Consider the following 13361-nt stretch of genomic DNA (forward strand, 5'->3'; position numbering starts at 1 on the left):
AAAAAGATCACAAGAGCCTTGTTGGGGCATGTCTTCTACATACAGAACTCTACAAAATCTTTTAGAAACTTCTGTAGAACAATTTTGCCTCAATGTTCAAAATTTGGTGTTGTGCAAAGCTCCTGTACAAAAACAACCAAACAATTTATGGTCCAAATTGATAGATCAGTGTTCCGTTATCAGAAATCTCAAAAGTTGGCTTACTGGTGCAAACAATCTCTATCTGCTGCATTATCACCCCTAATACATGCAGGATCTGCATGTACAGATGGGATGCTTACATGTCCCTATTTCCCTTACTGGTTTGGAAGGACTATTAATAGTGAGGTCAAAAGCTGAAATGCAGCCTGTTGAATGTTGTTTAGAGTTCTGCAGATTTACAATGTGGCATACCTATCATCCATTCTGTACAAGGTAGGTGGGCACCCAACAGGGCTGCTTGTCCTATTTTTCAGGGAAAGTATGAGGAAGTTCCTTAATTCTTTATACATATATGTTTTGACTGATTATTCTCATCAACCAGAATGCGTTCACTCTGGATCTATGTACAGACCACAAAGTTAAAGGAATATGGGATTCAATATAATTTATTTCAATGGTGGGAACAACGCACAACAACAATATCAGCAATTCTTCCCTGACTTGCTTTTATTTTTATGCTAAAGTCCCACAAATTGATAGAAATCTGTGATTCCTACCCAGAGCAACATGCCTCTGCATATATGCAGCTTTAAATTTTATGTTGGGTTCTCCAGCTATGTATGGATTCTATAGATCTTTTCTCCTTATCTGAAATATTTCTTTTCAGTACTGTGTTTCTGCTAGACTCGGTTCACAGGAGATGGCAAAGCATATTCATTTTTTACTTATGGTTTTATTATGCATTCCTCCTTTTGCAGCTTGCTTTTCATATGAGTTATCATATCTGGTTTATTTTTCAGTTTGAGTACAAAAATCCATGATTTATGAAGAATGTCTAATTTAGCAACATATGAAAAGACATTAGTGCCTGCAACATGTTACAGTTTCTGATCTAAAACTTCCATATCAACGAACACATCAATATAATGGAATTATCACTTTTTTCTAAACTAAATAGCTGTCACAGAGCAAGCTGGCCAGTTTTTCCAAAGTTTTTTTTTAAAATTGTTCTTATCTTTTGATTCTGATGAATGTCTAGGGTGGTGTGATAAAACAAATCACAGTTAAGGATGAGTGTTGGGTTTGTATGTTAACAGCAAGCCACAATTACAGCAAAACATGTTCATATGACAACATTAAACCATGGCTTCACATTGTGTTTGTTGGCAGCAAACATACCATAGTTAAGCTGCTGGACAGGGTTCATACATGACACTAACCCATGATTTAATAATTTGATAAATCATGGTTTAATGTTATATGTGAACCAGGTCAGGCCCTGCAAGCCTTCATGCTATCCTAAAGCTATTCTTGGGGATTGCAGAGAGTGACATGTAATGTGGTATAAAGGTGCTGCTTCTGGAGGAGGAAAAACTGGTGAGACTATTTACAGGGATCTTTGGATTCAAGCTGTGCTTGCAAAGTGCTTTGGAATGTTTCAAGGTGGTAAGCAGTATAAGTAGCACCAAATATAATCATCCTTTTGATAGGCCTAATTTGGATAACAGTTTGTGCTAATATGATACATCTGAAGTCTCACAAGCCCAATGAGACATGTTTATGCCATTAATTCCAAATCAATTCACTCAGTCAAAAAAAAATAAATCCCGAGTTTATCTGGGAATGAAGCCATTTCAATTCTGTTCAAAACCACAGCCAAATCAGCAGCATCTCCTTTCTTAGTGGAGTGTGTATGTTTTTTTAAAAAATCTGCTCGTCTCTGCTAGCTAGTTCTTGAATTGCATGGCACGGTAATATGAGCATCAAAACTCCTTAATGAATCATCTGCACAATACACAAAACCACTCTGCCACACGAAGGGAAAAACAAAACAAATGGAAAGCTACATTTAGGTGAACGTAAGTCTCTTTGGCTAACTGAGCCTTGCAGTGGAATTACTGACGTAATAAAAGAATGGAAGGCTCATATGATCTGAAGAGAAACCAGAGTCCTCAATGTAGTAACACCTTACAATTAATGCAAGGTGAAAAGTTACTGGTACTTATGCCACAGCATGTTGGAAAGCACAGTAGGCCAGCTGGCTGCCAGCACAGCCAGGGGATCAGACTAAGCATTTTAGGGTATACCCTCAGAAGTGAGGAAACATATACTTAAAATAATAAATACAAATATGTTCTCCCCATTTCCTGAAACCTTCCTCAGGTTTCAAGTTTATTAAAACAAACATATGTCTCTTTGGTTTCAAGGAGTCTCTGGAAAATCCTATGAAAGCTAAACAGTCAATATTTCAACCTACTAAATGCTGTTATTTCACTAACGCCAATGAAATAGCCAGAAATTGCAGAAGAACATTGTTTAAAGTCATAGCCCCTTAGGATTCCATGTGTGCATGTGCATGAAACAGAGGAAATTTTACTGTGGCAAACCAAGAAAATTATTGGACTTGCACATAAATTGTATTATTCTGCACTCCAAAAGCCACATTTTGTTGCTGAATTTGTGTACTTTGGACTGTAGCATAGTGCTAAGCAATACATTCTTCCTCACTCTCCATACCAGTGCTACATTGTGACCTTCCTTTATTGTTTCTATTAAAAAAAACCCACTTTTTAAAGAGGTTGAACACTCTTCTACTGTAAAAGTGCAGGGGCATTAATGAAGCAATTTTTAAAAAGTGTTGAAGACCAGTAAGAGATGCCTGTTCTACTTCAGTACAGTAACAAAATATTATACTTAAAAAAAAACCCACTTGAAAGACTATTCTCTTCTGCAGGAAAGAACCTCCCCCCCAAATCTATATGGAAATGACAGCATACCACTGGTGCCTGATAGAGTAAATAAAATAGAGGTGTGTTCAGGTATGCTACCTGCGTGGACATCCCTCAGGGGCATGCACACAAGCCCTGCCTGCAATGTCCCCATGCACTGTGCCCTGCACAACAAGTCCTTGACCACCTCTGCAATGAGCAGGGAAGATGTGCAAATGACTTTTAACTGTATTTGCTTTAAGACAAGGAGAATGCCTTGCTCTATCTACTCAAGTGAATGTGAGTAGAAGCCTCCTGCAGCAGGCCTTTTGGGGCAACATGGGGAAGGTCAAGGACAAGCACCAGAACATCAGGGTTGGGGCTTACATGTGTGCTCTGTTCCTGTCCCCAAATGCCTGAACACACCTCATTATATTTCTCTGTCATCTGCAAAAGCCCACAGAGGGTACTTCAAAAACAAAGATTGGATCTGCTTTTTAAAAAACATTCTTCTCTCAATTTTGTAACACCACAATCAATAACAAAGCTGTTGTGTCAGAAAAAAGATATCAATGGTGTGATAATTCTGATGTAAGGGCAATAATATGCACCCTTCAATTAACTTTAAATGCTTTTGCTTGAACAATGAGTGGAGCTGGTCACAATTCTCAACTATACCCTTGGGTTACAAAGCACATGCATGAACAAATCAATTGCTAAGAATTACAGACCATAAAAAATCAACAACATCAAACCAATTTGCCAACAAACCAACATTTTATATGTGGGAGGCATAGAGCTTAAGAATTTTTGAGGTCATGCAGGGTTGATATTTATATAGAGTAGATAACACTTCAAAGTAAGGAAAGACTCAGGCTATAGGAATTAAGAATGTGGCATACTAGAAAACATCTGCTCATTTTATCCATAAGGAATTATGAAGCTGAGACACACTATTATAGCAGACCTGGTGCTGACTCCAAACTATTGTGGTCCTGGGGCAGGATGCCCCGAGTAAGCCCATTTCCTTGCTCCTGCTGCACTGCCTATTCAGTGTCCTGTGTTGCTTCCTTCCAGGCCCAATTCCAGATGCTGACATTGGTGATTAAAACCCTAAATGACTTAGACCCCAAACATCTGGAAGATTGCCTCCTTTTCTACAGATCATCTCAGATGTTAAGGCCAGTAGAAGGAGACCTTTTAGTAGTTCAGTTGCTCTCAGACACGTGAGAGATGGCAGCCCTGAAAAGGGTCCTCTCTAAGATAGCCCTTAAATCATGGAACTTCCTTGCCATGGCTGTGTGTCTACAATTTCTGTTGTGTAGCTCCTGCTATACACTGAAGAAGCACCTCTTTATCCTGGTTTTTGACACATTAGGTATTTTGGTTTGTAGGACCTACATCTTATTCTTTGTTTAACCTTCACAGTACTACTTTTGCTGGAGACTGTTTTACTGGTTCTTAATTGCATAATTAGACCAGCCGTCCCTCTGCAATATGAGACCAGCTGGTTGTTGCCATAATGCTGGGGCCACTGACTGCCCTCCTGCTTAAACCACAGTGTGCATGTGTGTCAGTGGGATGTAGTGATTTTCTCCCCCCTGGAGAGAGGAAGAAGGTGGAGCAGGCAACCATCCTGGTCATGGCCCACTGCAAAGTACATAGCAGACTAGTAATAGACTGACTGATATTTCCCCCAACTGTATAATAAATAATACATTATATACAATCTTGGCTTCAGTACATTAGCTTCGCACTAATAATATGATATATATTGTGATTTATTATGCTACACTACAAAGTGCTGCCTGTTTTCTGGCAGGCTTCCTATGCTTTTTAACATGAGTTCAGCCATGCCTTCAGCTTCTCCTGACACTGAAGTGCAGTGATGGAAAGAAAAATGCTCCTGCCACACAACAGCAAAATATGTAGGAACCCTGCCAAATAAAAAACAAACAAACAAACAAACAGACAGACAGGGAATTGGACACCTTAGCAGAGGTTCCCTCCAAAAAGTCTTGTTAGGGTAGCAGTCTGAAATCACCATTTTATTATTTTATTTATGCTTTAAGATTATATTTAATTGAGCCACCTTGCACAGAGCCATGGCACACTGCTCTTTTGACAACAGAGTAAACTCATTCTGTCCATTGTGACACCTATGCTTCCTCCTACTAAACCTTCACATTTTTCTTCGAAGTGGGATTACAGGCCCATAACACTTTGTTTTAAACAGACCCCATTATAGATCTAAATTGCTTTATGGAAGGCATGACTTTTTTTGCCTGTGCATAATTTCAGGGGCAGTTTGCTTATCACAGGCACTGCTCCTCATTTGTCATCCTGCAGCGTTTAATACTAAAATAGGTAAATCCTATGTGTTTTATTGAGCTCTCAAGAGTTTGCTGTCTTCGAGATGGTAAATATTAAAAACCAACCCAATACGCTGCTGCACAACAACGTGCTGGAGAAAAATTATCTACAACCCAACAATTGGTGTATTGCTCCCTCATCAGCCTCTCTCCCAAGCAGCACTGTTTTCTGATCCCTTCAACCAACATTTACCCAATGCTGCATTTACACATTCCAGAAATGTACTCCTGTATTTAAGCCATGCAAAACCAACAACCACCCCAATTCTTCATATCTGACATAGAACAAACCAAAGAGATTCATGCATTTGTAGCTTGAGATCTTAGATGCCAAAAACCAAGGTTGTTGCTTTTCATAGCATTTATCTTCCTCAGATACTGGTAATTGTGATTTCTAAGCATTTTAGCAGTGGAACATCTAGTTCCTTTCCTTTATTCTTTTTGGTGTAGTTGTATTGACATCATTCTTTAAAAACTAATAATAAAAAGTAAAGCTACTTTATGTTTTTCCACATAAATGAAACACTTTTCAAAATGGCATTTATTCTGTTTTGGCTTGAGAGGTGTTAGGACTATCTGTCTTTGATTGCACATATATTAAAAGTATCGATGTACCTTTTGTGTCTTTCCACTTCAGTGTTTACTTTTTCGGTGATGGAACAACTAACTCTCTGTTCCACCTAGAAGTGTCCCTTCCTCAATTTCTACCCCTCTGTATTATGCACATTGCCATGACTACTAAACTAGACTTGCCAGACATTGCTAGACACAAGGCTGATGGGCATTTGTGAATGACAGACTTTCAGAGTTAAACACAGCACAAACCAGAGCCTGGTGTCTAAAGCAATCCAGTATTTACAGCCAACTCTAAGCAAGCTTACAGTAAAAACAGAGTGAGTAAAAGAGAAAACAGTAATCACATAAACAAGGCAACACAAACACTTTGACAAACAGATTTTAGTTGGCTTTTAATTAAAAATAATAATTAATTTCCTGATTTTTAAAATAAAAAACCCCAGGTAGTTTTGCTTATTTCGGCAGGACATGTGAGGCTAAAAACTGAAAGAGCAAGGGCAGAAGAAACAGCAGCTGACAGTCGTTTTTCAAACATTGTACTAAGCCTAAGGAAAATGCCACACTGTAGAATATCAGGCCAGGACTGGGAAGTCCCAGGTTCAAATTGCTGTGAAGCTCACTGGAAGACCTTGGGCCACTCAGTAACCCAGTGTGCACATAAAGCTACGCCAAACCATGACTTAGCATGAATAAGCAAATGTGCCAGCTCCTGGAACAATTATCATAGCTGCCGTGCTCCTCTCCCCGTGCTGCTGTGCTACCTGGTGCTAAGCTGTGTATAAGAAGGATGCAGGAGGTGATGCTAATTTCCTTGTCACTGCTCTCCCTGCTAGTTCACATGAAGATGCAAGTGAGCCAGAGGTGACAGGATGGCAGCAGCTGTGGGGCATTACAAAGATGCTCACAGCAGCTGCAGAAAAAGGCAGGATGCTGAAACCAGGAGAGAAAGAGTTGGATTACCAGGAGAGATAAAAGTATATAGAAAGGAAGCAGGCCTCAGTTAGCAAGCCCCGTGGAGAGCCAGGGCAAAGGCGAGGAAAGAAACCACAGCATGAGACTGTGGTTAGGGACTGTCGGGAAGAAGGTACAGGTCCTGCAATGAAAAAGGCATGTACGCACAACTGGCAAAGGTCCTTTCCAAGGTCTCCAACAGGAAGAGACAACCAGATGCTCTAAGGATCTTTGGGTTTGTGGCTTGTGCTGCTTCAGACAAACCACAAGCAGTAAGCCAAGAACAAACCTTGGTTACCGATCATGGAGTGAGACAAACTACGGCTTAGCCCCTGGTAACACAGCAGCAGCTGCATTAGGAGAAGAGCACAGTGGCTGCGATCTTAGCTCTGGGAACTGGCCTGTTTGTTCATTCATGTTATGCCATGGTTTGGGTTGGTGTTACATGTGAACTGGGTCACTGCATTTCAGTTTAATCTACCTAACAGGAAAGCTGTGAGGATAAAACTGGAGGAGGGGAAGAGAATTGTGTACTCTGTCTTGAGCTCCTTGGAGAAAAGGCAGAGGATACATTAATTATATAAACAGGCTCAGAGCATGTGGCTGGGCTATATAAACTCATCTTAAAACCTTGGCTATATGTAACTGCATTTCTGTAATCTGTTCGTTGTTTTAAAAAATAAACCAAGTGACTCTGGATCTTAATGGAGGTTTCAGTTGTGCACGCACATTCTCTCACTCTGCATATATTTTAAAGAGCAGTGCTGTTTATAGTCATAGCGCATTATTTGATGCACTGTGGTTTATTGCAAAATGGCTCAAAGCAGCTATAAGCAACCTTCCAAATTTCCGCTTGTAAAAACTGACAACACTGAACGCCAGCCGATCTTTAATGTTCGGCATTCGCAGGATGTTGCTACGAAAGTCGCTGCCACATATATATATGTAACTTGCCTCAAGGAAAGAAAATGCTTAAAAGTTCCTTTTACTCTTCCCTGCAGTCCATGTGACATTTTCAATCTGGACATCCATAAATAGTAATGATGCGTGCAGAAAAAGAAAGCAAACCAGACATATCCCTCAAGAAAGAAGAGAGGTAATAGCATCAAAGAAAGCAAGAAAACTCACACTAGGGATCTTTTTGCTCTTGCCATCTTTAGTGGAAGTTCCATTCAGCTGCTCAATAAAACTGTAATGTGCTAATTGTTCAGGTCCATCCTCTCCATAATGGCCACAGAGACTGTGCTGGTATATATCCAAGATAGACAAGGGTCTCCCCATAAAGGACTTTCTCACACTATTTTCTTCTTGCTCAGCTAAGGACAGATTTGAAATAAGAATAAAAAGCACACACGCTTTGTACATTTCTTTGAGAAAAAAGCCTACACACTGCTTGGCATGCTGTGTGTTTGTTCAATGTGAAAAATGGCGCAAGACAAGTGGAAACATTAGGGCTAAGGCGATAACATCCAAAATGATCCCCCATCCAATGTTATGAATGGCATGGTGTAATTTAAACTCACAAAAGCAAGGTGATTCTGGGTTACAATTCAAGTTAATGATTCATGCTTTTAAAAAAAAAGGAAAAAGAAAAAGGAATAAAGAAAGGAAAGTATATGAGATAAGCATTTCTATTTTAAATAGTAGGTAATTTCCTTGAAGTGAAATTGCTAATTTCACTTTAATATAGTGTTTTGGGTGTTAGTTTAGCTTAAATCTCTATCTTAATCATAGTGGCTCATCTGCCCTACATACCTTGAAGATATGCCTAGTTTCTAGTTTTAAACATCCTTTTCTTCCTGCCAATTACATTTTTAGTTGGTCATTTTGCTAATCTTAAATGCTTAAGTGAGAGAGGCAGAGAGAGAGAGAGACTGGCTGCTGAGTTGACACCTCATTTTTATGGCCATCATGAATTTCACTATCTACATTAAATAATGTGCTATTCTTACATATCAATTCTCTATTTACTGAAGAAGGAGGAAATCATTCAGTTTTAGCATTTAGAAATGAAATCTAGTAAAGTTGAATGAGAGTATTTTTAAAAACCTATTTAGGGGAAGGACCTCTGGTTCCTGGGATGATGTCCTGGGGTCCAAAGGTTTTTTTAATATCCCCCTTTCCATAAACAGAGGAGGAGAAACACAGCTGGAGCAGGAGGTCTAAACTCAGAGGCTCCTAATTGCTAATGTGGAAACCTCCACATTGTTCTTCCTACATTCTTGCTGCTCCAGTGACCATGAGGGCAAAAGTAAGATTTTCTGATAGCATGTTGGGGCTGCTGTCAATGTATACTATTTTCTGGGGGTTCTTTTTTTTGGGCGGGTGGGTGGGGAGACTGTTGATGCAAGGTCCCCTAAAAGAAAAAAGGAAAAAAACCCTGTCCCTTCCACATACACACAGAGCTTCTTCCTTGGCATTGGCAACCCAGGTTCTGTCAACTCATCCACTCAGTCACACACACCCCTCACCAAATCTGGTAGATTGTTCTGCCCAAAGGTTCATTTTTATAGATTTTATAGTTTACCTAATTGTGCAAGTTCCATTCATATATTAGTAAGTAGGTTTAAATCTTGAAGTTCTGCTTGGGAGAGTAAACATGATCCGGCCCAGCTCAAAGATTATGCAGCCTGGTCCTAACCATTATTACTGTATTTTTTGCACCACAACACTCACTTTTTTCCTCCTAAAAAGTAAGGGGAAATGTCTGTGTGTGTTATGGAGGGATTGCCTACAGGTGGCATGCCTACGGATTTTCCTCCTCTAAAAACTATGTGCGTGTTATGGTCGGGTGCGTGTTATAGAGTGAAAAATACGGTATTTTTTGTTTTTCTTTTAAAAGCAGCTTCCACTAAATTCAGTGAGACCTGCTAGTAAGTATGTTTAGTATAGCAGACTCCTGATGTAACATGTCTTCCCAAATGTGTTAAAATACTACCAAGGAACAAGGATTATGGTTACTATGAAGACATACATTTTGGTTAGAGACAAGAGTCTGTCACTACAGGCCTGATTCACTGATCTGTAATCTTCACAGTAATCTCTAAACAAGTCACTATATGTGCCTAACCTTCCATGCACTTATTACAGCTGTCAATCACAACAGCTGCTCCAGGCACTCCTGGCCCTTCCAGCCCCCTCTTTGCCCCACACAACAAGCAACAAGAGCCATGTGGCCACCAAGGCTCAAGCACCCTCCCAGCAGTTGCTTATTTTAATTTCAGCCATCAGAGAAGGAAAAGGGAAGTGGTGCTTTGAGGCTGTTTTGTTTTCTTTTTTCTCTGGCTTGGCTGCTTGTCGCTGCTCATAATTGCAGAGGCTAGTAGCTGAGCTAGAAAGAGAAAAGGGAATGGGTGGAGGGAGAGAGAGAACAGCCCAGCAGCCTAATTTCCTTCTTCCGCTCTGGTTGATGGAATGAAAGTGAGGTGCTGCCAAGGAAGGTGAGGGACCAGAGGCAGCAGCAACAGCTTCTGAGCTTGCAGCAAAGCACTATAATTTTTGACTGGGAGCTTGAAGGGATATTGCAGGAAGATTCAAATGTAGGTGGCATGAAAGATGCCCACGGAATTATTCCCATCCAAATATCTCTTTTGGGTTTACTAAAATATCATTTGCAGAGCAATAATGTGATGATGTTAGCCAGCCATTCTCCTTAAAAACAACGGAGTCTTGGGGCACCTGAAAGAACATGGTGCTACAAAACTATTTTGTCGCTTTTGCTTCAACACACTAATATGGCTACTGCTCTGGAAACCATTTTTATGTGTTGCTTTTTACTGGAGTATTTCAGGATTTTCTTCAGACTCTTTTGCATTTGCAGTCTGCTACAAGTTTTCAGTTCATGTCTCTTTCCTCCCCCCCCCTCCACCAATTATGGGGTAATAATGTGCACAAGCGTGTATGTGCATTGATTAAATCACAGCACAAATAAGGAGCACGGCTTCAATCACACAGTCACTTCAGCATTTATTTATTTTTGCACTGCAATTTAATGAATGTATAGAGATGCTTTAACAGAGAAAGGAAATCGTATCAGATAACCATTCCTTTTTGCACCTTGTTTAAAATAATGTACATGTGCACATCAGTAACATGTACTGGATGTTTTGGATAATTGGGAAATTAATTTTAGAGACTTTACAGATTAAACTAGAAAATCACACAGCAGAGCTAGCCTGCAGATAGTTGTTCATTGTTACATAAACTTGTATTAGGGATGGCATTTGCACCCCTACTCTGCCTGAAAGCACTCAGAACCATTTGAATGTTCAGCTGCAGAACTCTCTGACACCTCTACCTCCTCCTTACCCTTGGCCATAAAACCTCCCAAAAGCTTACATAGAGCAAGTTGGGTGTGGCAGCAGTGGGAAGTCCCTTCACTGCTTGTAATGTCATCTTTTCTGCTGAGTCCCTGAGAACTGACCATGAATCCTAGGATCATTGGCAGAAAAATGTGGAATCACCCACCACCATCTCCCCCAAGGTAAGGTGCTAGGGGTTGTTTTTTAGTGTGGAAGGGGGCTAAGAAGCAGGCACTCCAGCAGGGTCTTGTTTCTGCTCTCAAGAAACTCAAGCAGGTTTATTTGCATAGTAATAGTTGATACATTGAATTCCTAACCAACACTCACTTGCACTCAATATAAAATGAACTTTAAAAAGCTCCGATTGGCTTACAAGCTCTGGTGTATATACAAGAACACTTGGAGGTATGAATATATGTTGAGTAGCAAGTTTTGACTTGATGCACCATGGGTGGTGTGTGTGTGTGTGTGTGTGTGTGTGTGTGTGAGAGAGAGAGAGAGAGAGAGAGAGAGAGAGAGAGAGAGAGAGAGAGAGAGAGAGACCTGTGTTGGTTTGGAATTGGTAGTAACATAGCAACCTAAAGATAGAGCTATAAAACCAGGAAGTCCCAGGTTTGAATTTTCCTTTTATCAAGGTCTTAGGAAACCCACTCTCTCTCTCTCAAACAGCCTCCAATCTGAAAATATGAAGTTAATACCGATCTATCCTACAGGGTTGTTGTAGTAATTACAAGACAATCTGAGTGAAGCGCTTTGACCACTCAAAAGCATTATGTATGGTCTTAAATTGATTCTAGCATCAACAAGATGCTGTATAGTAAAAAGTTTTGATCCCAGCATCTGGGTTGAAGGGTGTGTGCGTACCACTATGGACTGTTCACACCCTAGAATTCCCTGCCTGAAAGAGCACTGATTAGAGATCCATATCTGCAGTCGGTGCATGTTGAACATCACAATATTTGCAAATACGTTGCTATTTCTCAAATGAGAAATAGAATATTGATTCTGGAAACATTTCAGGAGTCATTAAGTCACTGCAGAATCTCAAAAAGAGACTGCAGTTGTTTTAGCTATAAGGTAAAATAATTAGTCCTCATTTCCTTTCTTCTCAAAACAGTCTTCCTTTGATCAGATCTATTCACTACAGTTTAGTCTGCAATCTGCATATCACTGAAGTTCTGTATATGTCCCTGGGTCAGTCACAGAACTTAAACAATTTCATGTAATAGTACTTGCTCAACCATGCTTTCTTCTGCCCACTGCACAGACTCTGGGACCTGTCTCTGGAACAATTAAAAGCAGTAAGCAATGAGGTGACATGGTGACTAGGTGAAAATACCCTACTGTTATGGGGTAGGGAACCTTGGGCCAAATGTGACCTTCTATGTCTCTTTATCTGGCCCTTGGGACTCTCCTCATCCCACACACCCTCCCCAGCCAACACTGGCCCTGCCACACACCCTCCTTGGCCTAGTTGGAGTGCATCCTTGTCTGATGGAAGACTGACAGGAGTGTGAGATTGGGTGTAAAACTAGCCTAATGTTCAAAGGTAAAGTTTCTATTTGCTGCTGTGCCCACTTTTACGTCTGGCCCACTCACCACTGGCATGTAGCCCCCCCCCCCCCCCGAAGGGTGTCCAGAAGAAAATGTGGCTCTTGGATTGAAAAAGGTTTCCCAGACCTACCCTGTGCAATCTGCTGTCCTCATGAACTTTCACATTAAAGAAGAAAAGGAAAATGACACAATCAGCAGCTTTGCTGGATCTGGATCAAATTTTGTTCTCATACTCATACTCTGGGATGGATTTGTAGTCAATGCCTGCACACTGCATATCAGGGATGAACTGGATGATGAACTGGGGGTTCTCAATTACAGATAGGTAGCCGTGTTGGTCTGCCATAGTCAAAACAAAAAAAAAATCCTTCCAGTAGCACCTTAAAGACCAACTAAGTTCGTTCTTGGTATGAGCTATCATGTGCATGCACACTGTTCTCAAGATGTTGCTGTTCAGTCCCAGCCAGTATGGCTGATGGTCAGTTGATGGGAGTTGTAGTCCAACATAAACTGATGGGAGTTATAGTCCAACAAGCTCCCCACTCACCCCTGATCAACATTTTAATCTCACCTTTGCACTAAAAAAGAGGATAAAATCCTACATTCTTCAAAACTGTATGCATATCTGTCTACCACTTGTTCTAGCACATTTTTAGAGAGACAGCAAATTCACCAAAATATCACACTGATTTTTTTTTGTCCTAATTTTAGTAACAATCAACAGGTATTAACTGAAATGGAATGGGTGAGGATAAAAT

At 40.4% G+C, this 13361-nt stretch overlaps 1 protein-coding gene across 11 annotated transcripts in view; it reads right to left on the reverse strand.

The window, feature by feature from the left end:
• NCKAP5 (NCK associated protein 5) overlaps positions 1-13361 on the reverse strand; it is a 617165-nt gene that overhangs the window by 42017 nt on the left and 561787 nt on the right. For 10 of the 11 annotated variants that reach the window (XM_081921458.1, XM_081921453.1, XM_081921455.1 and 7 more), the window contains one exon: positions 7877-8064. The exons of the other annotated variant lie outside the window; for it this stretch is intronic. In XM_081921458.1, the coding sequence (XP_081777584.1) occupies positions 7877-8064 (188 nt within the window). The remainder of the gene's footprint in view (positions 1-7876; positions 8065-13361) is intronic. 11 annotated transcript variants of the gene reach the window in all.

Source organism: Podarcis melisellensis (genome assembly GCF_964234715.1).
Source record: "Podarcis melisellensis genome assembly, chromosome: 1".
Classification (NCBI taxonomy): Eukaryota; Metazoa; Chordata; class Lepidosauria; order Squamata; family Lacertidae; genus Podarcis; species Podarcis melisellensis.